This window comes from Stegostoma tigrinum, chromosome 10 (genome assembly GCF_030684315.1).
Source record: "Stegostoma tigrinum isolate sSteTig4 chromosome 10, sSteTig4.hap1, whole genome shotgun sequence".
NCBI classification, from domain to species: Eukaryota; Metazoa; Chordata; class Chondrichthyes; order Orectolobiformes; family Stegostomatidae; genus Stegostoma; species Stegostoma tigrinum.
In genome coordinates this window covers 7,481,499-7,507,124 of record NC_081363.1, presented here as the reverse complement: position 1 = coordinate 7,507,124, position 25,626 = coordinate 7,481,499, and the positions used below count along the sequence as shown (strand labels likewise).

The window sequence follows — 25,626 nt, the reverse complement described above, 5'->3', positions numbered from 1 at the left end:
CCTCCCTAATGGCATTGTAGACCGTAGCGGTTCAAGAAGGCAGCTCACCATCAATGTCTCAAGGGCAACTAGGGAAGGGCAAGGAATGCATCCAGCCAGTGACACCAATATTCCCTGACTGAATCTTTTTTAAAAAAGCAGCAAAGGATGTTTGTTGAAAACCATTGAGATATAGAGGTAACAACGGAGTTGGGGAAGGCAGGAGTGGAGAGTCAATCAGCCATGCATTTATCAAATGTGAAGCAGACTGGAGGGGCTGAATGGCCTACTGCTGCTCCTAATTTAAACATCCAGAAAGTAGTTGGGCCAAATGGTTTGTTTTGGGATGTTCAACATGCTGCCTACCTTTGGTTCGGACTGGTCTCCTGTAGCTGTTGGTAGCGTTGAGGTTTGAGGTGGGCAGGTGGACGGTAGATGTGGAATACGCCATGGATCCCAGGTTACTGCGGCGGCGATGGGACATTGTACCGGTTCCCTCTGGGCTCGGGCTCTCGGAGTGGCCTGAACTCCCTGACAACTCTCTCTGCTTTTGGCCGTCACCGGCAACTGGAAGAGAAAGCAAGCGTGTTTGTCGTACGCCAAAAATGAGGAGTGAAGAACGACAAAGAACCTTGAAGCACAGAATCAGCAACTGAACTCGGCTCGGAAGGATAGAAAGAGGCCTCGATAACGCTCCGGTCAACACACTGCAGTCCCCCAAAGCCATCAAACATCACATGGACAACAGCAACACCAAGCAATCAAAACCAAACACACTGGGAATTAGCAACCTCAAAAGACAAAAACAAGGAATGAAAGCAGCCATGGGGCAGGAGGACCTGGATACTCTTGGGCTGCCAACACTCCAGGATTTCCCTGGAGTTTCCTGCAACTGAAGGTAAATCTCCAGGATGGTGCCAAGAGAGAAAAGAAAAATCAAAATCAGCAAGGAGGAGAGAATTATGTTTCAAACATCTTGATTTTGAACACCGCGGCCTTATTTGTCACAAACAGATCAGTACAAGAATACGGGCTGGAAGTGGGAACACAGTACAGATTTGGATAATCAGCCATGGTCATATTGAATGGAGGAGGTGGCTCAAAGGGCTGAATGGCCTACTTTTATTTTCATTTATTCATGGGATGTAGGCATTGCTGGCCAGGCAGCATTTATTGTCCATCCCTAATTGGCCAGAGGGCAGTTAAGATTCAATCACATTGCTGTGGGACTGGAGTCACATGTAGGCCAGATTAAGTAACGATGGCAGTTTCCTTCCTTAAAAGGGCATTACTGAACCAGGTGGGTTTTTATAATAACCTAGCAGTTTCTGGCCTTCATTATTCATACTAGTTTTCAAACTCTGAATTATTTGTTAGCCAGATTTAATCGGTACAGGTGCCCCGATGAGATTTAAATTCTATCCCTGGATTATCAGTCCCATTCTCTGCATTAGAGTCCAGTAACATAACCATAAGGCCACCATTCCCAATAAGGCAGGGTGAGGAAAGATTCAGATCACCGTTTCTCGCTTTGGAAGAAAAAGGATGAGGACAAAAAGGCGAAATCACCAGATTCTGTTGTCTCTGTACGCAATTACAAATTAGAATTATTTGTGTGGGGATCTGACAGAGCTGCAGTTGGCTCACAGCAATATTTAATGAGGCAACAGGGTGTAACGCTGGCTGTCCCTCTAGCTCCTCTGCTGTAACAGAGAAAGAGAGAGCGAGAGAGAGAGAGAGAAAAAGAGAAATGCTGGGGGCAGTGAAGGAGACCAGGCTGGGGTGAAAGCTGAGGTTGGAGAGGGATATGCCATTACAAAAAGATTCACACCATTAAAAGAAAGAGTTGAGTTATTTCTTTCCTGTATACAATACTAAAAAAAGGGTCTGATTGTATTATCCAGTGAGAACTTAATGACAAAGTTACAAGGCATTGTGACACAATTGCTGAAATCCATGTCTATCAGCTTTAAAGAGGGAGGGAAGTTGGGGTGGGAGGGCAGGGGCATGGAGGCAGTCTCACAGACCAAAATAGTGTGTGTGTGACAGAGACAAAAAGAGAGACAGTAGGGAGAGGGAGAGACAGTAGGGAGAGACAGTAGGGAAGAGGGAGAGGCAGTAGGGAGAGGGAGAGCAGAGACAGTGTGTGGGGGATAGAGGGAGTGTGGGCAAAGAAGAAAGTGAAAAGGAGAGAAAAAGAAAAGGGGTAATGCAGAGTGCAGGCCAATGTACTGGGGACATGGGTTTGCGTCCCACTTTGGCAGATGGTGGAATTTGAGTTCAATAAAAATATGGAATTAAAAGGTGGTCTACCAATGGTGACCATATAGCAGTCATCAATTCCCCTTACATGGTCTGGCCCACATACAATGTCAGAGCCACAGCAATGTTGTTGATTCCTAACTGCCTCTGACATGGCCTGGCAAGAAGCTCAGCTCAAATCTAATTAAGGATTAGCAACAAATGCTGCACTTGTCATTTTGGCCCACAGTCCCATGAAAGGATAAAAAGAAATTAGACGAGTTTGGGGGAGTGGATGTCTCTGGAGGTGATGTTTCTATAGTCAAATAGCCTGCTGGTATTGTGTGTCTGAGCTCACTCATGAAGAATGTACGCTTTGGCAAGCTATTGTGATGTGGATCGGATTGAGTAGGGTGGACAGAGCATTAAATAACACGAAAAAGACAGGATAACTATTGCATATTCTTAATGCTGCATATTTCACGAAAGATTTTTAAAAAGGTCAGTGGGTAAAGTGGATTAGAGAACCACCTGCTGGTACTGCTGCAAATAGCAGATTAGCCTCAAATGTTTTTAAAAAGCCCTCTGATTTCATTTAATGTCAGTAATAAAATTAAATTTACCATCGAGGTTTCACACTAAGCTGAAGGGGTTTAGGGTGCTGCAATAACACAATGAATGGCACTACAAACAAAATGTGGCTTTCATGTGAAAGATTGAGTGGGAATAAATTGTTAAAACCAAATATGTCAGCACACATATTTCTAATGTTTTTACATTGTATGCTTATTTTTGTGCATATTTGTTATAAATTCCAACGACATTTGTAATGCTGCATGTCGGAGTGCAGTACCTCTTGTGTTGGAGGGTGTAATTACAGTGTGACCAGTTTACATCGGTTATTTCCATTGTGAGTGGGGACACAGGGAGATATAGTGAGAAAAGATGCGCATTCAGACGCAAGATGTATAAAACACTGGCAATCACAAAGGATAATAAACCTTGCATCTCTCAGCGTACAATTCCACAGTTGCTGGTCACCTTTTCATACTCTGTTAAAGTCATTATTTCATGGGTCAAAATCTTAGTAAATGACTGTTGGTAGTAATCTGTTTAACTGTTGGAGGGGGAGGGGTGTGGAGCAGGATGTAGCAGTAAAGCTCAGCTCTTGCCCTCATTTGATGACTGCACACTTCTCCAGCATCAGTCACAGGGAGGTCGAATGGCAGTGGGAATATTTCCTGGACCCTCCCTATTGGGCTGTAACATCTCCCTAATGAGATCAAAGAGGTCTCCCTCAGAACAAGCCTCACTGCGAAGCTGGAACCACAGCTAGCTGTTTACTCAATGTCCCAATATCAATGAGAAGTCACTGGAAGGGCACAATGTACAGTGAAACACTCAGTACCAGCATCATCAATTAGAACAAAGGTAGCAGTTTCAGGGGAACATCACCCCTTCCACACGCACTTCGTAGTATGATCGTTGCGTGGAGTAAAACTCCTGGAGACCTCTTCACACAGACTGTCCAGGATGAAAGGCAATTACCCATCATCACCCTCTCAGGGGCAACTAGGGATGAAAAGCAAATGTCAGCCAGGTGCACTCCACCATCCCCCGAATGATCTTTCGAGAAAGGCTGCCTGGAGCTGGCTACCTGTTGGAGAACACGTGGAGCTTCATCGTTACCTTGTTGCTAGAAACACAGAGAATTATGGCACTTAATATTTTTTGTTGATGCGATCGGCTGAGTGGGGTTTGGGGGTTAAACAATGAGGGATAGGCTCAGCTGAGACACGGACAGCTGCTGAGAAAGAAGGAAAGCCACACAAGAGGCCAATGGAGAAAGTGCAAGGAGCACAATGAATGCGACAGACCAACAGGACGGGCAAGCGCAAGCTGATCATCCCGAGGCACACGCACAACCCACTGATGGACTTGGCGAAAGGACGGCACAAGGCAGGCAGCTTTAGGGGCAACATTCATCGCATTGCAACTGATCACTTATTAAAAAAACATCTCGTATTTGTGAGCTATTTGCATGCAGTGAAACCTGTATGCATGGAGACCTAAACCAATGGCATTAGTTGTCTTCTTTCTTTGGCAGGTGACTTTATCTTCAAAGAATTTATGTATTTTAAAGGTAATCCGTCAAAATGGGGAGTTCTTTACCCAGCATGCACTGCCTCAGAAAGCCACTCTATCCCTGGGTCAGAAACTTGCCAGAGGTGGAGCTGTTTCTGTGCTGCTGTGCACTCTGGGTAAAAAGCTCCCCATTACACAAAACTCAAGACCTTCACATAACTCATACTGACAAGCGTACCTTGTTTGTTTTATCACAGGAAGGTTTGGTACATTGTTTGCAACGTTGAGAAGGGTCTGTCTCTTGTATACAAGAGACTTGGGGTCTCTCGACAAGCCTTAAACCTTGTCGGTCACAGAGTCATCTCGTACAGAAACAAGCCATTCGGCCTCATCAAGTCCGGCCAGCTCACTGTAGGGCAATCCGATCCATCCTATTTCCACACACTATTTAATGAGGATGTCCATTTATACAGGTTTCACTGTCTGGCAAAAATGCCAAATTCAGCAACTATTAATGTAATGTGTCCCCCCAACTCCATTTACCAGACCAGGCTAGTTTTCGAATTCTTGCTTTGGAAACAGATTGAACTTGTAAATGGATTTTTGAACAAAGCGACAAATACAGTTGCAATACGTAACAGCACACAAACATGTGGTTACTTACGACTGAAGTTTTTGGAGGCACAAATAGTGTATTTTTTTTTAAACAGTGTGCTGCACAGTCATGAAGGATGGGGAGAAAGGATCTGTTCTGAAACACTTGGCACTTAAACGTCAGGTAAACGGTCTCAGACGTAGTCTCTCAATTGCTTGCTTTTTGTTTTCAAGATTGACTTTAATTGTTTTACGTATTTGGGATTAGCATCGGAATCATCATCGTTACAACTTGAAATAAAAGCTATGGCCCGTGTTCTGCCGTGACTGGGTCCTTGTGCGTGCCGGATGGAGATGATGGTGGGAGACAAGAGACTGGGGAGTTAGAGACCCCTGTCTTAGAGAGCTGACTGAATGAGTCGTTAGCAGGGTCCGACATGTCACTGGACGACCAAAACCTCAGGTGCAGGGACAGCATTCGGCGTTGGTTATCTGGTGTCGATTTGGCTTTGAGTTTCTCTTTGCTCTTACTCTTCAGAAATGCAAATTTTTTCCATGTGGACACTTAATTGCAAACCGGAAGAAAAAGAAAGCACCACCCCAAGAATTGGGGGAACAGGGAGAGAATAAAACAAAAAGGAGAGGTGAAACTTTAAAATAAACACAAAGTAAATCAAAATGCATGCAATAATAGAAAACTCCCCACCACCAAAGATAACTTCACCCAAAGTTAGAATCATCATAAAAAAGAAAACTAGATTCAGTTCATTATTCAGTTAACAGTTGAGAGAACAATGTAGATGAGCCAATAATATTAATTCAGGGCACTTTCCTTCTTTCCTCTATACTAAATTAGACAAACTTAAAAGTTAGATCTTTCTCAATATTTCTGGATGTAAGACATTTCAAACACGACTCCTGGTTTGTCTCCTCCTGCATACATTGGAAAAGGAGCACTTGTGGTGTCCTAAATACTGTCCCTGCCTCTGTACCAGTATTTCCAAATTCAAGTTTTACCCCAGGGCTCGATGGCCAAGGAAGGTGAGTTCATACCATAGATTGATATACAAACTGGTTGGCTGTAGATCTTTCAAACACACACCAATGGCAGGTAGTAAGAGTGGGGGTGATTCCTGGTCAGCCAGGAATTGTATCTTCTATCATCACTGTCCTGAGCTCCAAGCTCCAACATGCATGGAGAAGCACATGTTATCATAGCAACTCAGACTGCTGGACTGAATTACAGGTCACTGACGGAGTAGTCAGATAGAAACTCCGTGCCCATTTTCAGAACCAGTGCATGGTGTTAAAATGCAATATGTGGGACAGTATCTAATTATATTTAGCAACACATGAACAAGGAGCAAGAGTGGGTCCCTCGCTCTCTACATTGCTAATTTGACATGATTTTGATGTGGCCTTAACTCCATTTTCCTGATGTTTCTCATTTTGTGAGATGATTAAATCTGTCCGGTCTGGGGCTACCTTGATAATCCTGAGGAATTCTCTACCAATCCAAAGGTTGGAATTCTCTTCCACAAACAGCAATGGATAGAGTAATTCAGCACGGAAGCCAACCCTTTGGTTCAACTAGTCCACGCCAACCACATTTCCAAGCATAACTAGTCTCACTTGCCTGTGTTTAACCCATATCCTTCCAAGTATGTCTTATTCATATACTTGTCCAAATGTCTGTTAAACATTGTAACTATACCTGCAACTACCACTTTCTTTGGCAGTTCATTCCACACACTAACCTTTCTCTGTGTAAAGAAGTTACCCCACATCTTTTTAAAATCTTTCTCCTCTCGCCTTAAAAAACATACCCCCTGGTTTTGAACAGCTCCACCTTTGGGAAAAGACCCTGGCTAGTCACCTGATCTATGCCCCTCGTGATTTTATAAACCTCCATAAGATGACCCCTCAGCCTCCTATGCTCCAGTCAAAAAATGACCCAGCCCATCCTTATCACTCAAACCTTCTATTGCAGGCAATTTCCTGGTAACCTTTTTGTGAACCGTCTCCAATTTAATAATATCCTTACTATAACAAGTATATAACACGGCAACCTCACCAATGTCCTGTACAACCTCAACCTGATGTCCCAACTCCTTTACTCAAAGGTCTGAGCAATGAAGGCAAGTGTGCTAAATACCTTCTTCACCCTGTCTACCTGTGATGCAAATTTCGAAGAACAATGTACCTGAACCCTTAGGTCTGCCTGTTCAACAACATTACCCAGGGCCCTATCATTAATTGTATAAGTCCTGCCTTTGTTTTACAAAAACGCAATACCTCACATTTATCCAAATTAAACTCCAGCCATTCCTTAGCCCATTGACACAACTGATCAAAATCTTTCTGTAATCTTAGATAACCTTATTCACTGTCCACTAAATCACCGACCTTTATGTCATCTACAAACTTATGAACCACGCCTCCTAAATTCTCATTCAAATCATCTATATAAATGACAAACAAAAGTGGACCCAATACTGATCCCTGCGGAACACGGCCAGACACCAGTCTCCATTCTGAAAAACAAACCTCCAACACCCTCTGTCTTTTATCATAAAGCCAATTTTGTATATAATTGGCAAGCTCACCCTGAATCCCATGTGATCTAACTTCACTAATTTGTCTACCATACTGAATCTCATCAAAGGCTTTACCATAAGTGCAAGAAGACAACATCTACCGCTCTGTCCTCAATCTTTGTGGTTACTCCCTCAAAAAACTCAATCCAGTTTGAGAGACACTATTTTCCATGCAAAAAGGCATGGTGACTATCCCTAATCCTTCATTGCTTCTCCAAATGCATTTAATCCTCTCTTTCAGACTCACCTCCAATAACTTACTCACCACTGATGTCAGACTCACTGGTCTATAGCTCCCAGGCTTCTCCTTGCAGCTTTTCTTGCCATCTCAATTTTAAATGTGAGAACAATAAAGTTTTGTTCAGCAAAGGATTAAGAGACAAAAAGAGAATTTGCTGGAAAAGCTCAGCAGGTATGGCAGCATCTGTGAAGAGAAATCAGAGTCAGTGCTTCGGGTCTGGCGGTGACCCTTCCTCTGAGGTCAAAGGTATATGGAGTTAGGTCACAGAATGGTGGAACAGGATCGAAGGGCTGAATGGCCTACTCTTGTCCCTATGCTCCTAAGTACGTTGCCCTGTTCCTTGAAGTCCCTTCCTAAGTAATACAGGAAACTGAATACAAGACGAACCTTGCTTGGGTCTGGTCCACGGGCATTGCTGCACTGTTTTACGTTCACTTCCCGCAGCTATATTTACCTTTACTGGTCGGGCTCAGGCCATTTTCCTCCAGAGAGTTGGATCCTAGCGAGGAGTTGTCTAGACTCGCTCTCTGCACCCGAGAAGCAGTTGGCACCGGTGCCACGTCTGGCTGCTGCTGAACCTGGCTCTCGGGAGCAATCTTCAGCCGCTCCTTGCCACTCTCCTTCTTGGGTTTCATGAATTTCACAAGGGCCTTTGCAGCCACCCAGTTACTCTTCCTGCAGCAAGGACAGTTAACATGCTCAGTGACCATTTGCAATTTGCCAAACACTTCTTCCTGTTTCATTTATTCGTTCAAGGTTTACAAGCAACACTGGTGAGGACAGCATTCACTTCTCAAAGATTTGCTGCAACATGGAACAAAATCAAACTGGGACACTCACTGTGCACCAAAGAGAATAAAGGAACAACTCAGATATTTAACAAGTCAAAGGGACTAAAATATATTCAACTATCAGGGGAGTTCTTCCCAATTTTCTGTCCAACATTCAGTCTTAAGTTATTTCATTTAAAAGACAGATTGGTCACACTGCTGTTTGAAGGTGTGAAAATTGGCTTAAAACAGAATATGTTGGAGAAACTCAACAAGTTGGGCAGCACTTGCAGATAGAGAAAGTTAGTTTTGAGCCCGGTATGCTCCAGACTACAGAATACATTTGACTGGAGACGTTAATGTATGTTGATGGCAAGTGACTCTGATTTCTCTCCACAGATGCTGCCAGGCCTGCTGAGCGTTTCCAGCAATTTCTGTTTTTGATGGCAGGTGACGGATTTTAAAGCATGAAATGCACTCAGTCAGGTCGGACCAACCCAGGGAGAAAGGGCACTGTTCTGGGAAGGGCAGGCCAGGAGACACGGTTGTCCAGCAATTGGTCCAAAATTTGGACTCAAAATCATAGGTACAATATCAAAATTTTCACTTGGTGATGAATTGGAAGGTCTAGTTAATACAATGGAGCAGTCTAAAAGAACACAGTGTAAATTTTTTAGTTTCAAAATCAAAATGATGAAATGAGAGAGATAATTTATTTAGGCGGGATAAATCAAGTGGGCACTTCATTCCTTGGGAAATATCCTTTCAAACAGGATACAGGAAATAGGGCACCTGAGGGCTGAGATACTGAAAAGTAGTGATTGCGGTAAATTAGGTTATAATTGAGAAAGTAAACAAATCAGTGGATTTCAATGATAGAGGCTGAAGTGAAGGATGGAGAAGTTTTTTGAACAGAAAAAACTTTATCTTACACAGAATATTGTGAACAGCTCTGGTCTCTATACTTAACAAGAAGTCAGAAAGGCACTGCAGAAGGTGCAAAAAACACTTACTAAACCAATCCAAGAACTGTGTGACTACAGCAGCCAGGAAAGAATTAACAGGTCGATGTCCAATTCTACAGAATAGACTGGATGGACAGACAACCAGATAGAGGTTTTCAGTATTATGAAATGGTGCGATGGTGGTAATGTCACTGGGCTAGTAAAGTTTCACAGCCGGCGCTTGTTCTTTGGTCACATGGATTCAGATTCTAGCATGGCTGCTGGTGGAAGTTAAGGTATTAGAGAGACCAGGGGAATGGCTAAAGGAAAGCAAGAGGGAAGGACCCAATGAACAGGTGAAGGGATAGAAAGGGGAGAGATCTGTTGAACAGTTAAAGGAGAGTGAGAGTGGAGAGGCCGACTGAATGGTTAAAAAGATGCGGTGCTGTCACATCCTGTCCCATGTGGGGGCTACCTGGTCCTCGGGAATGAGGAGGGCCAAGTCAATGTGACAAGGAAAGATCCCTTGGGAAACAGCGATCTTTGTATAGTAAGGTTTAGGATGACAGCAGAAACTGAAATTGGTCAAGCCAGAAGAAGGATAAATCAGCTGGTGGTGAGTGGACCTCAATGGGGCAAGAAAGGCGTTGGGGTGGGTAGACTGGGAGAAAGACAGCAGCTGACCAACAGGCTACTTTCAGAGAGGACATGGTTCGGGGTACAGTCAGGATTTATTCCCTTCAGAGGGACCATCAAATCCGGGGGCCCCGGATGACAAAAGAGGTGAAAATTATGCTAACAAAGAAAACATATGCTTGACATAAGCATTAGGTAGAAAATACAATTGAGAACCAGACTCAATACAGAAGGTTCAGTGAGTTGGTGAAGAAACAAATAAGAGTCTAAAAGAGAGAGAATGAAAAGAGACCAACAGATAACATGAACAGGTATCCTAACATCATCATTAGGCACACAAATAGTAAAAAGGCAACTGAAGGAGAAGTATGGCCAGGTGGAGACCAAAACAGGGAGTTGATACACCGGAGGCAGGGAAAAAGCTACGCAAATACTTGGCATCTTTCTTCACCAAGCAAGATGTTATCCAGGCCATGGTGACAAAGAAAGACTTGATCACTGGAAGGATAAAATTGATGAAAACATAAGAAATAAAAGTGGGCCATTCAGCCCTTCAAGCCTGCCCCACCATTCTGTAAGCTCATGGCTGATCTGCCCCAGGCTTCAACTCAACTTTCATGTTAGCTCCTCAAAGCCCTCAGCTCCTCTAGTTCAAAAATTTATCCACCTCCTCTTTAAATATGTTCAGTGACCTAGCCTCCACAGCTCTCGGAGATAGAGAATTCCACCAGGGCGGTGGTGAGGCATAACAGTAATGTTACTGGACATTAATCCAGAACCCCAGGCTGGTATTCCGGGGCCATGGGTTCAAATCCCACCACAGGAAATGGTGGGGTTTAAATTCAAAACATATTTTTCAAAAATCTGGAATAAAATGGTGACTTCTAATTGCTGTTGGTTGTTTGAAATACCCACCTGGTTCACTAATGTCATTCAGGCAAGGAAATCTGCAGTCCGTACCCAGTCTGGACTGCATGTTTTTCTGAAACATATTGTACCTTGGTGTACCATGCACAATGGGGCTGACACGGTGGCTCAGTGGCTAACACTGCTGCCTCACAGTGCCAGGGACCTGGGTTTGATTCCATCCTCAGGTGACTGTGCTGAGTTTGCACATTCTCCCCGTGTCCACTGGGTGCTCTGGTTTCCTCCCACAGTCCAAAGATGTGCAGGCTAGGTGGATTGGCTTTGCTAAATTACCTGTAGTGTTCAGGGGTGTGTAGATTACGTGGGTTACAGGGGGATGGGTCGGGGTGGTCTTGTTGGGCTGAAGGGCCTGTTTCCACCCTGTAGGGATTCTATGATCTATGATATGAAACCTGGAAGCAACATGAATAGCTGTGTAAACCGATCCTGCAGAACTTCAAAAGGATGTAGACAAATTGTAAAGTGGGCAGACTGGTGGCAGATGAAGTTCAATGGGGAAAGATTTTGGTAGGAAGTACATGGAGAGATACATCTCATGTGGGGGTAGGGTTAGATGAATCCATTTGTGCACAAGTCATTAAAGATGATTGAATACATTAAGAGAAAATTTAATAAAGCAGATGAGATGCTGGCACAGTGGTAATGTCACTGGACTAGTAATCAAGAGTCTCAGACTAATGTTCTGAGCGCGAGGGTTCCAATCCCACTACAGCAGACGTGAAGTCTGGACAGATTAAAGTCAAAAATGTTCTTAATCATGCAAAGATCAAGGCTTAAAGTAATTAGTAAAATTCAAGAGGTGATGAAGAGGAAGGAAGCATGTTTCACTCAGCAAGTTGTGGTGGTTTGGAATGCACTGTCCAAGAGTGTGAAGCAGGTTCAATTGAAGCTTTCAGCAGGGAGTGGGACTGTAATTTGAAAAGGAAGCTAGTGCTTGGTAATGGGAGAGGGGCAGGAGAGTAGCACTAAGGATGAGATGCTCATTTGGAGAGCTGGCAAAGTACAAATGGGATGAATGGTCTCCTTGTGCGCTCTAAGGATTCGGTGAACCTGTGGTTTTGATTGGGTAACTTATGGGTAATGCTGGACTCTGGTCCATAAATACAAGATTGTTACTCATAAAACTAAGAGGGAATTCAATAGGTATTTGAAGGGTGACTGGATTGGGGAACTCGCTACCAGACCAATACGAGGGAGGAACAGCATAGATTCGGAGCAAGATGGAAATAAACAGATGATACAGAAAGACAGAGGCAGTAATGGTAGTGGATTAGACAGAGTGGGTGGGAGGCGGCTTGTGTGGAGCAGCACAGAACGAGTGGGTCAGAAACTGTGCTGGAAATGCTTAGACTAAAACATTCTTCAAAGAAACCGTCACGCATTCAACACAAGGTCAACTTGTATGGCATCTTCACCATGAGTATGGTAGTAAAGCACTGTCCAAGGTTCAGGGAAATGTTGTTGTTGTCTTGTGCTCTGTAACATTGGGCTGCTTTTGGAAGGTCTATTCACAGCTAAGCAATCATTTTGGTACAAAGCTGTGTCAAGGTCTTAGATAATAAAGTGTGAAGCTGGATAAACACAGCAGGCCAAGCAGCATGCTCCTGAGATGCTGCTTGGCCTGCTGTGTTCATCCAGCTTCACACTTTATTATCTTGGATTCTCCAGCATCTGCAGTTCCCATTATCACTGTGTCAAGGTCTTGTTTTGTACCTCAATTAAAAGCATGGCAGACAGTGTAGAAAAGATTTACTCAACCATCACCAGAACAGGAAGAGTGCACAGGGCTAAACAGGTCGTACCAGACCACAGAGCTACTTTCTCATTGCAGAGAGATGACTGATATTGGTTTAACTGAGGGTCACCACACCTCAGGAGAAGGGAGAGGTTGAGCAGGATATCCTCAGCTAGTGCGTGAATTGAACCCATGTTGTTGTAATGGGTGACCTCCTTCAAGCAGAAGATTTGAATGGAGCGGTTTTGGAGTTTTTTGCTTCTGTCTTTACGAAAGAAACGAACTTTGTAGTGAATGAAACCTTTGAAGAGCAGGTGTGTATGCTGGAATGGATAGAGATAGAGGAAGCTGATGTGCTGAAAGTTTTGTCAAACATTAAGATTGACAAGTCGCCAGGCCCGGACCAGATTTGTCCTCGGCTGCTTTGGGAAATGAGAAATGCAATTGCTTCGCCACTTGCGAAGATCTTTGCATCCTCGCTCTCCACTGGAGTCGTACCTGAGGACTGGAGAGAGGCAAATGTAATTCCCCTCTTCAAGAAAGGAAATAGGGAAACCCCCGGCAATTACAGACCAGTAAGTCTCACATCAGTCATCTGCAAGGTGTTAGAAAGGATTCTGAGGGATAGGATTTATGACCATCTGGAAGAGCATGGCTTGATCAAATGCAGTCAACACGGCTTTGAGAGGGGCAGGTCATGCCTCACAAACCTTATCGAGTTCTTTGAGGATGTGACTAGAAAAGTTGATGAGGGTCGAGCTGTGGATGTGGTGTATATGGACTTCAGTAAGGCATTTGATAAGGTTCCCCATGGTAGGCTCATTCAGAAGGTCAGGAGGAATGGGATACAGGGGAACTTAGCTGTCTGGATACAGAATTGGCTGGCCAACAGAAGACAGCGAGTGGTAGTAGAAGGAAAATATTCTGCCTGGAAGTCAGTGGTGAGTGGGGTTCCACAGGGCTCTGTCCTTGGGCCTCTACTGTTTGTAATTTTTATTAATGACTTGGATGAGGGGATTGAAGGATGGGTCAGCAAGTTTGCAGACGACACAAAGGTCGGAGGTGTCGTTGACAGTATAGAGGGCTGTTGTAGGCTGCAGCGGGACATTGACAGGATGCAGAGATAGGCTGAGAGGTAGCAGATGGAGTTCAACCTGGATAAATGCGAGGTGATGCATTTTGGAAGGTCGAATTTGAAAGCTGAGTACAGGATTAAGGATAGGATTCTTGGCAGTGTGGAGGAACAGAGGGATCTTGGTGTGCAGATACATAGATCCCTTAAAATGGCCACCCAAGTGGACAGGGTTGTTAAGAAAGCATATGGTGTTTTGGTTTTCATTAGCAGGGGGATTGAGTTTAAGAGTCGTGAGATCTTGTTGCAGCTCTATAAAACTTTGGTTAGACCGCACTTGGAATACTGCGTCCAGTTCTGGTCGCCCTATTATAGGAAAGATGTGGATGCTTTGGAGAGGGTTCAGAGGAGGTTTACCAGGATGCTGCCTGGACTGGAGGGTTATCTTATGAAGAGAGGTTGACTGAGCTCGGTCTCTTTTCATTGGAGAAAAGGAGGAGGAGAGGGGACCTAATTGAGGTATACAAGATAATGAGAGGCATAGATAGAGTTGATAGCCAGAGACTATTTCCCAGGGCAGAAATGGCTAGCACGAGGGGTCATAGTTTTAAGCTGGTTGGAGGAAAGTATAGAGGGGATGTCAGAGGCGGGTTCTTTAGACAGAGAGTTGTGAGAGCATGGAATGCGTTGCCAGCAGCAGTTGTGGATGCAAGGTCATTGGGGTCATTTAAGAGACTGCTGGACATGCATATGGTCACAGAAATTTGAGGGTGCATACATGAGGATCAATGGTCGGCACAACATCGTGGGCTGAAGGGCCTGTTCTGTGCTGTACTGTTCTATGTTCTATGTTCTATGTTGGTTTCACTCTGCAATGCAATCAGCCAACTGAGCTAACTGATAGCCTGAAGATTTAAAAACGATGTTTAACAATTACTGAAGAGTGTGGCAGGAGTGTGACCGGGTAAAAGGTGTGAAAGTAACAAGTGGTATATGCCAACAACTATTTCAGTGAGAATTTAGTTTGCAAAATAGGAGACATACCTTTTAGGGGTTGGCTCATAGAACTTGTACTGGTCCATTATTTTCTCTTCCAGTTTCTCCTTTTGCCTTCGAAGGGAATTTAACTTGTCTCTAAGAAGTGAGTGAGTGCAGAATAACTGATCAGAACTGGATCTCTGAAAGTTACAAAATGAGAGACAAACAAGGCTCCACGCAAATACATGTTCTTGGAATCTGGGTGCTCCATGCAAGATTCACTTTTATTGCCAATCCCTAATTGTCCTGAGATTGTTTCAATTTGAATCCACTGCCCAATAATAATGAAGCTACGTCCACAATATCATCAGATCAGGAATCTCATGGCCATAAGGGAACAGTACACAGGTCCAAGATAACAAAGTGTGGAGCTGGATGAACACAGCAGGCCAAGCAGCATCTCAGGAGCACAAAAGCTGACGTTTCGGGCCTAGACCCTTCATCAGAGAGGGGGATGGGGTGAGGGTTCTGGAATAAATAGGGAGAGAGGGGGAGGCGAACCGAAGATGGAGAGAAAAGAAGTTAGGTGGAGAGGAGAGTATAGGTGGGGAGGTGGGGAGGTAATAGGTCAGTCCAGGGAAGACGGACAGGTCAAGGAGGCGGGATGAGGTAGTAGGTAGGAAATGGAGGTGTAGCTTGAGGTGGGAGGAAGGGATGGGTGAGAGGAAGAAAGGTTAGGGAGGCAGAGACAGGCTGGGCTGGTTTTGGGATGCTGGATGGTCTGTGACATTAAGAGGAAAGTGGAAGTGACATGAAGAGGAGACAGGAGGGACACAGCTGCTCTGGTTAGCACTACTGCCTCACAGAGCCAGGGACCTGGGTTCGTTTCGTCTCATGCGACTGTCTGTGTGGAGTTTGCACATTCTCCCTGTGTCTGCGTGGGTCTCCTCCCACTGTCCAAAGGTGTGCAGGGTAGGTGGATTGGCCATGCTAAGTGTCCAGGGAAGTGTGGGCTAGGTGGGTTGACCAAAGGAAATGCAGGGTTACAGAAGTGGGGAAGGGGCATGAGTCTGGAGGGGGAGGATAGTCTTGGGAGGGAGAGTCTGGGCTCAATGGGCCGCTTCCACACTATAGGGATTCTACAATACGAGGAGCAGCAGTAGGTAATTCAACCTCTCACACCACCTCCACTCTTCAAATTGATCACAGTTAATCAATTTACTCTCTTCTGATTGCTGACTTACATTGGTCCTGTGAGGAACTCAAGAATGTGTTATCCCAACTTTATTTGAATTCAGAATCATGAGGGATCCGGGATGAGCACAGAGTCATATAGCATGGAAACAGATCTTTTGGTCCAATTAATCGCCAACCTGAACTCGTCCCACCTGCCTGTGATTGGTCCATATCCTTCCCAGCCTTTCCTATTCATGTACTAATTCAAATGTTTGAGTAGATAGGAAGAATCTGTTCCCACTTACAGTAAAACTAAGAACAAGAATACACAGATTTAAATTGATTTTTTAAAGGCACACATGCAAGGTGAGGAAATTTGTTTTTCCACACAGCATGTGATCCAGGCTGGATGTATTGCTTGGAATTGTGATGCAGAGAGGTTCAATTAGAACATAGAACAGTACAGCACAGAACAGGCCCTTCAGCCCACGATGTTGTGCCGACCATTGATCCTCATGTATGCACCCTCAAATTTCTGTGACCATATGCATCTCCAGCAGTCTCTTAAATGTCCCCAATGACCTTGCTTCCACAACTGCTGCTGGCAACGCATTCCATGCTCTCACAACTCTGTGTAAAGAACCCGCCTCTGACGTCCCCTCTATACTTTCCTCCAACCAGCTTAAAACTATGACCCCTCGTGTTAGCCTTTTCTGCCCTGGGAAATAGTCTCTGGCTATCAACTCTATCTATGCCTCTCATTATCTTGTACACCTCAATTAGGTCCCCTCTCCTCCTCCTTTTCTCCAATGAAAAGAGACCGAGCTCAGTCAACCTCTCTTCATAAGATAACCCTTCAGTCCAGGCAGCATCCTGGTAAACCTCCTCTGAACCCTCTCCAAAGCATCCACATCTTTCCTATAATACGGCGACCAGAACTGGACGCAGTATTCCAAGTGCGGTCTAACCAAAGTTTTATCGAGTTGCAACAAGATCTCACGACTCTTAAACTCAATCCCCCTGCTAATGAAAACCAAAACACCATATGCTTTCTTAACAACCCTGTCCACTTGGGTGGCCATTTTAAGGGATCTATGTATCTGCACACCAAGATCCCTCTGTTCCTCCACACTGCCAAGAATCCTATCCTTAATCCTGTACTCAGCTTTCAAATTCGACCTTCCAAAATGCATCACCTCGCATTTATCCAGGTTGAACTCCATCTGCCACCTCTCAGCCCATCTCTGCATCCTGTCAATGTCCCGCTGCAGCCTACAACAGCCCTCTATACTGTCAACAACACCTCCAATCTTCGTGTCGTCTGCAAACTTGCTGACCCATCCTTCAATCCCCTCATCCAAGTCATTAATAAAAATTACAAACAGTAGAGGCCCAATGTATTAAAAGTGACATTGATTCGATTTAAACTATCCTCCAAAGGGAGGGTTACAGGGGAAGAAAAACACAGAAAAATAGACAGTTGGAGCCAGAGTAGGCCATTTGGCAAGGAGACTGGCATCAAGACAAAATGCTCAGACAGAAATGATGGGTTAAACATTCGTCTGCACCTCAACAATTCTGAGAATCAGTGATTCAGTATCAGAACCTCCAGAACCCAAGGTTCCCCTGACTGACTGAAGTAAGTAGGTGGGGATGCCACGGTGCAGGGTTCATTGAATAGCTGGTGGTGAGAGTGGGGAGCAGGCAGCCCCGAGGCAGCAGTGTTGGGGTGTCGCGAGGTTGACCCCTCGTGAGGAACGTGAGCCCAGTATGGCCAGGCACTTACAGTCAGCGATGTTGAACTATTATCTGTGTTTCTTTGTTGAGCTTGCTTTCTTTATTTTCCTGCTTTGCAGATTCTGTGCCTGGGTACATTTGGAAACTTTGCACTAGACTCACGTGAGTGAGCACATGTGACAATAAAGCTAACTCATTCACTTGTTACAAGAGTGAGCCTGAATGGCCTTCATCCCTGATTCTAAGGAGGTCCCAATCTCAGACTAAATAATTGTTCTTTGAGACTATGCTGCACATGATGCACACTCAAATCCCCAGCAGCGGGGAAACAATCTCCCAGTATCTATTCTGGCAAACTCCTTCAGAAGCTCACTTATTTCAAGGTGACGACATCGTAGACTCAGCTCCAATGAGCGGATGCCCAGTATTTTCAAGCTCTCAGCATAGGAAAATAATCTCATCCCAGGCACCAATCCAATGCGATATAGTCCCAGGGGATCATAGCGAGCCTCTGTCCGGAGGGAGAGGGACGGAGGGGCATTGAGTTTAACCAGAGGATCACCACAAGTCAGACCAGAAGACAGGACATTCACAGTGATCTCAAAATATTTCCGTATCTTCTAAGACGTAGAGACCAAGTCAAAGGCTCTGATTTTGCATCAACGTTATGGACATCATTTTCTGTTCTTCTACTTTGTCTGCGTGAAATGTTTTGAGAGGACACTGTGGGGAAAATCCATTCAGCAACCTTCTTGTGTTAAAGCTGACCAATCACCAAATAGTAAATCCATCATGGAGCAAGAGAACCTCCAAATTCCTAGTGCACTTCCTTGGCGATCCAATATTAAATACGGGAGGGAAACAGGGAGCAGAGAGAGGGGGGAGACGTGGTCAGCCAATACTGAGTAGTTGTCTGCCTTCAAATTAAGTCCAAGGGTCAATACTGCCACTTTTTACTCGTGGAGTCTCTGAGGGTTGCCCATTCTATAATTGCACATGTTCTATGATAACTGGACAGACTCACCATATCAAGATAATAAAATGTGAGGCTGGATGAACACAGCAGGCCAAGCAGCATCTCAGGAGCACAAAAGCTGACGTTTCGGGCCTAGACCCTTCATTCAATTCTCCAGCATCTGCAGTTCCCATTATCTCTGATACTATTTTAGACTCACCATATCCTTTGATTCACTTATAGCCCAAAGATTTATCAATCAATCTTGAATATCTATTCTTTCATGAGATGTGGGCATCATTGGCAAAGCCCATCCCTGACTGCCCGACTGAACTGAATGGCTCAACAGGACATTTTAGAGGGCATTTAAGAGTCAACCACATTGCAGTGGGTCTGGATGGACATGCACGCCAGAGCAGGTAAGGAGATTTGAATAGATTTGTCATGGTCAGATGTACCCAAGTATAGTGAAAATCTTTATTTGTGAGCAACACAGGAAGATCATAGCAAACAAGGACATACAGATCACAAGGTGCTTAGACAGAGTGAGGCACATTTGTACACCTCCTGTGCAGTGTAACCAAACAAGATCAAAATTATTTGAAGTTAGAGATTGCAATTCCAGGCTTTTATTCGTCACACCAGCTTTACTTTGCTTTTAATTCTCTCATGTCAGATATTTTAGAGACTTGTAAGCGACTCTTGGACAGGCACATTAGAGGAAACTAAAACACAGGGTATGCAGCATTGTTTGATCTTAGTAGGATAATAGGTCAGCACAACATTGTGGGCCGAAGGGCCTGTACTGTGCTGTACTGTTCTATGTTCTATGGGCCTTGTTGGCTAGAGCAGCATTTGTGAGAGAGTGACATAATTGCTCATTCCTTCAGTCCTAAATGGTTGACCCCATACGCTGATCCCTCATTCCAAACTCTCTGTCAGAGGGGTACCAGACTCTCAGCATTGACCTCCTGCTAACAAAATGGTAATATTGACATGTAATGACCAGTAATCCAAAGGCCAGGCTAATGGCCTGGAGACATGATTCAAATCCCACCATGGTAGCTGGTGGAATTAAATTCCAGTGATTAAATCTGGGACTGGAAGCAAGTCTCAGTGATAGTGATCATATAAATATCATTGATTATTGTAAAATCTCGCTAATTCATCAACGTCCTTTAGGGAAGGAAATCTGCTGTCCTTACCTGGTCTGGCTTACATGTGACTCCAGCCCCACAATAATTGAAATGGTGGAGGAAGCCACTTCATTAAAGAACACCACAAGGCTCTCAGAAAAACAAAACTAAATGAACTTGAAGATAACAGCAGAGGCTCTGTAATTATGATATAGCACAGGAAGGATGGGCCAAACAGCCATCTCCACCCACACCCCCCCCACCCCGCCATTGATTAAAGCATCCCAGCACTCACATATACTGCTTCTGCTCCTCATGGTAGTGTTCCTTGCTCTCCATGGACTGCTCGAGGAGGTTTTGGTTCTGCTGATTCAGCATCTGAACTTGACTCAGCAAATAATGGTTCTCCTCCTCCAGGTTTCCCTTCAACTGGGTCAGAAGCTTTTGTAAAAAGAGAAAGAAAAAGAGAAAGATCCAGGACTGCCAGGTACGAGAGGAATGGAATTATTTTCACTGAGTGGGCAAATAGTTTGAAATGGCAATATGGACTTGTGCCTGTGCATATGAGAGGGGGAGAGATGAGAATGTACAAGTGTTTGAGGCCAATTATGTAAACACATCTGAAAAGGAAGAAAGATTGCTCCATAGTACAATCACCAAATCTTACTGACAAGAGAAAAAAGTTGACAAAGCTTTTTGTTCTGTGCTTATCAGGACAAATCCAAGAATTCCAAATTTCAAACTGCCATAACAATTTACACAAAAAGAATATGTGCAGGCATTGTGCCAGTTTTGAAATATACAGAAGGCCAGCAGGGGCAACACTGTGTGCTGAAGGGCCTGTACTGTGTTGTACTGTTCTACGTTTTATGGGCCTTGTTGGATCAATAAATCGGCAACCTTTTCTCCTGGGATATAAATAGTGACGGTTTGAGATTTGGCATTCTCATGTGTTTCCTCAAGTGCGAGATGGAAAGCTTCAGCAACATGTCTTTTTTTACCAATGACATAGAAAACAAGATACATGCATAAAGGAACGAAGGATAGAAGATATGAGAAAAGTGCGGAGGGATAACATGTGGAGTGATAACTCTAGCAGAGACCAGTTGGGTGAATAGCCCTTTTCTACGCAAGATGTTCTAAAAATGATTCTTTGTAACTCTTACCATGAGCTTAGGCTCGCCAATCCACCTATTGTAGTACAATGAAAGATTGCAGGAATGACTCTAGAGGGATAAAAAACGCTGGGTTTTCAAACATTGAACGGCTTCTACCTTGGATCAGAGATAATACTGAACATTAGGCAGAGGAGGAAATAATGAAGTGACTGGAAATATGCAGTTTAATCCCATGGAGAGATTGGCAAATTATAGAATCCTTACAGTGCAGAAAGAGGCCATTCAGCCCATTGAGTCTGGACCGATCATCTAAACAGTATCGTACCCGGGCCCAGCACCCCCATCCTGTGTAGCTGTACATTTACCATGAATAACCCACCTAGCCTGCACATCCCTGAACACTCGGAGCAATTTAGCATGGCCAATCCACCTAGCCTGCACATCGTTGGACGGTGGGAGGAAACCGGAGCACCCGGAGGAAACCCACGCAGACACAGGGAAACTCCACACATACAGTCACTTAAGGCTGAAACACACAGCCATTTCCATTTAGAAGGACAAGGGCAGCAGCTACATGGGAACACCACCCCCTGCAAGTTCCCCTCCAGGCCACTCACCATCCTGACTTGGAAGTATATCGCCGTTCCTTCATTGTCAGTGGGGGGAGAAAAGCCTAAAATCCTTCCCTAACTGCAATGCGGGTCAACCTACACTAAATGGATTGCAGCAGGTCACCATCGCCTTCTCATGGGCAACTAGGGATGGGCAAGAAATGCTGACACCCAGCCAGCGATGCCCAATGCCTACAAGTGGATTAAAAATATATATTATGCTGTTGTCAAAGTCGCGCTATTTGCAGTAAGGGTATAGTCACCTACAGAACCACCATAGTCCTTTGCAAACAGCACAGATGATGGACGTCGTCACTTTGGCCTCACCAGACAGATAAGAACATGAATTAATAGTTTTACAGAGCCTCCTTACAATGGTCTTTGGGAGCCATTGGAGGTCAGCAAGTCAAGGGGGTGACAGATTAACGGGAATCAGTGAGAGTTAGGATACTGGCAGCAGGGATTTGATTGTATCCATTATGTACACACTAACAAATGTCTTAAAGGAGACTAAGAGCCCTTATACATGACTATTTTCTTAAGTGAATAGCAAAGGTCTTTTTCCTAGGTTCAAAACTAAGGGTCATATTTTTAAGGTGAGAGGAGAAAGATTTAAAAAGGGACCTGAGGGTCAACTTTTTCACACAGAGGATGGCTCGTGTGTGAGATGAACTGTCAGAAGTAGTGATAGATGTGGGTGCAGTTATGGGCCAAATGCAGGCAAGGGGAACTTGTTTAGTTTGGGAAACTGGTGGCATGGATAGGTTGGACTGAAGGGTCTGTGCCTGTGCTGTATGTCTCTATGACTTGCTGCCCATACCTCACAGTGGTTGTCCAGTTTGGTATGCAAGATGTCCAGGTTCTGGTGCTGCTCCTTTAAACTGTGGTACTCCGACTGCCACCTTGCCAACTCCAGCTCTGTGTTGTTCAGGGCACTCTTGAACTCCTTGGTGTGGGTCTGCAGACCATCATACTCCTCCTTCAACTGGGCATTCATCGAGCTCAACCTAAAGCACCCAGGGTACATGGCGTCAATTAAATAGCGTCTTGGGCAGACTTTATGGAAAAAGAAGGAGTCAGCCAGACAAATCCTCAAGTTTGCTCTGCTACCAATTGAACATACAGAATTCGTACGGTAAAAGAACAAACTGCGGATGCTGGAAATCTAAAACAAAATCAGAAACTGCGGGAGAAACTCAACAGGTCTGGCGGCATCTGTGGAGAGAAACAGAATTAATAGTTTCGGATCCACTGACACTGGACTCTGAACGATACCTTTTTGCTTTTGCTCCACAGATGCTGCCAGACCTGCTGAGTTTCTCCAGCAGTCGCTGTTTGAGATACAACATCTTTAGTGGGCTTGGCAGAGTAGGTGCTGGGAAGCTATTCTTCCCAGGCTGGACAGTCTAGTGAGGGAATAGGACTGGTTATCACAGAAGTGTTACAGTACAGGGAGAGGCCATTTGGCCCATCACGTTCACACTGTATTGTTTCTGTGCTAATGAGTCTGACAGGCAACTGGATTCAAACCCTGGTTAGCTCAAAGCTTCTTTGGGTGAAGCAAGGCTTATCCAGAGAAGCAGCGTAGAAATCGACCCCACCTCTTGAGTGTATCTCCATCTCCTGTACGCTCCTCAGGCACACAATCAGGCTGAAATTCAGAGTGCATCCGATGTGTGCGTTGCTCTTTCAAGAGGTGGCATTTCTGGATGAGATGTTACCCTGAAGCACAGTTTACACTCTCATATGGATATGAAAAGCTCAATGGCAGTGTCCTGAAGAAAGGCAGGGGAGCTGTCTCCAGTCTCCTGGCCAGTATTTAGCAAACTTCTGGTCATCAGTTTGTGGGATCTTGCTGATCTTGGTCATTGTGGGATCTTGCTTATTAGTCTTTGCTGTAATTCCTTCCGAGTAATTTTCACTACATTTCAAAAGTACTTGTTGGCTTTGATGCACTTTGAAAGGTGATTGGAGGTTGTGGGAGGAGAGTTTGCTCAAGGTAGAGATTGATAGATTTCTGATTACTGATGTTGTACAGGGTTATGGCAATGGGCTGGGTAAAAGGCACTGAAGTGTTCTCTCAGTCATGATCATATTGAACAGCAGGGCTGAATGGCCTACTTCTGTCCCTATGTTCCTAAGTATTTATATTGTTTCTCACGGCATTTCTGGAAACACACTTCCTGTTTCCTAACAGTAGAATGGAAGAGGATCAGGAATGCTTGCTTGTTCCTGCAAGACCGAAGCCTGAGCTGTAGCATTCCCAGCCAGGCCCGGTCTGTGATGGGCAGTCCATACCAAACTCCCTCGTCCCCTCTTTCATCCAACAATCACCTGGTCACTGGGTGGCTTACCTGTTCAGGTCAGCGTGCAACTGTCTGTTCTCTTCTGCAACAGCTGCACTCCTCTTCGTCTCTCGCTGCAGGCTCTCTCGCTGGTCTCTCAGTGTGCAGTCCAACTCCTCCAGCTCCATCTTCTGCTTTAGCAGACCCATGTACCTGTGAAGAGAGGCACAAAAGTACAAGAGCTTATGCGGCTGCATCAGACCAGGAATGACCCGAGGGAGAGGCAAAGGCACAGAAAGGACCAGGAGACAGCCAAAAAGATCCAACATTCAACCAGTCCAAACGGCGCAACAGCAAAAGAGAGGGGCATACTGGCCAAACAGATGCAATAAACTCAGTTCGAAAAACAGAAAACAAAACAGTTAAAAACAGAAACATAACAGGCCATCACTGATGGTGCAATTGGATGGAAGTTGTTTAAAATGATGAATTTTAGCCGGTAATTATTTGATCTGGTGAGAGAGTAGGATCTAGAACAGGGGAAGGCAATTTTCTAAAAAAAGAATCAGAAAATAATTCTCTGCATAATCTTGAACACACTCTTCCCCTCTTGCAGGTGAGGGCGTTTTCAATCTGAGACCAATGGACGTTTGAAATAAACACCAAAAATGCTGCAGAATCTCAGCTGGTTGGGCAGCGTCTGTGGAAGCAGGAACAGAGCTAACATTTCTAGTCTGGTGCAGCCTTTGAACAGGAGCCTTTGAAGAAGACATAGCCGACTCGAAACGTTAACACTGTCTCTCTATCTCTCCACAGATGCTGCCAGATCTGCGGAGTTTCCCCAGCAGTTTCGGCTTGTGTTTTGGATTCCCAGCATCTGTGGTATTTTGCTGTTACTTGATGAACCATATCTCGCTGGAACCAGCCAGCAATGCAGCCCAGTTCTCTCTGTTGTGTGGATAATTGTCAGTCTTTTTGGAATTCTTTTGTCCCGTTCAGAACTCTCTTATTAATTATCCCTGGCGGGATAATGGTGCAACATGGTGGTAATCCAACAGGTCCACGCTAATGCTGGGAAGCATCTGGCTGTATGTCAGCTGACGGTAACTTTAATAAAATGAATAAATTTGGAATTGAAAGCTAGCGTCAGTGACGGAGACCATAACAAGGACCAATGATCGTTTTTAACAGCTATCTGCTTCGTTAAAGTCCTTGCTGTGGGCCTGGTCTGGTGTCCAGTCTGAATTGGCCCCAGCAAGCCGTTTGGTTTAAGGGCACTAAGGGATACGCAAATTATGCTGGTTTTGCTGGTGACATTCAAACTGTATGAAAGAGCAGTGAACATTGCATCTCATTGTGCTAAACTCTGAGGGGCACCAAGTGTGAACATGCTGTTTGTTTTCAAAACTCTCACATACAGTCACAGAGATCTAAGGTTTTGGAGTAGATCTGTAGCTCAGGTCGAGGGTGTTGAGGTTGGTTGGCTCACTGAGCTGGTTTGTGGTTCTGCAGACGTTTCATTACCCTGCTGGGTAACATCCCTCAGTGCAGCCTCTGATGAAGCGTCGGTGTGTTTTCCCACCTGGTTTTTAAATTCTGGGCTCTGCTGTGTCCTCAGAGACAAGCACGGGACTTCCTAGAAGCCTGGTACTTCACAAAGAAAGCCATCAACAAACACTCAGAGAGATCACCCCCATATGCACTCCACTGCGAAGGAAACCCGGAAGTGATCCAGCTCAGCGGACCCCAGAGTTTAAAAACCAGGCGGGAAAACACACCCACGCTTCATCAGAGGCTGTACTGAGGGAT

At 44.7% G+C, this 25,626-nt stretch overlaps 1 protein-coding gene across 4 annotated transcripts in view; it reads right to left on the bottom strand.

The window, feature by feature from the left end:
* ccdc88c (coiled-coil domain containing 88C) overlaps positions 1–25,626 on the bottom strand; it is a 257,529-nt gene that overhangs the window by 37,397 nt on the left and 194,506 nt on the right. For all 4 annotated transcript variants that reach the window (XM_059648946.1, XM_059648947.1, XM_059648948.1 and 1 more), the window contains 6 exons: positions 23,887–24,030; positions 22,353–22,539; positions 20,099–20,244; positions 14,866–14,955; positions 8,192–8,412; positions 346–546 (listed from right to left, as the gene is read on the bottom strand). In XM_059648946.1, the coding sequence (XP_059504929.1) occupies positions 346–546; positions 8,192–8,412; positions 14,866–14,955; positions 20,099–20,244; positions 22,353–22,539; positions 23,887–24,030 (989 nt within the window). The remainder of the gene's footprint in view (positions 1–345; positions 547–8,191; positions 8,413–14,865; positions 14,956–20,098; positions 20,245–22,352; positions 22,540–23,886; positions 24,031–25,626) is intronic.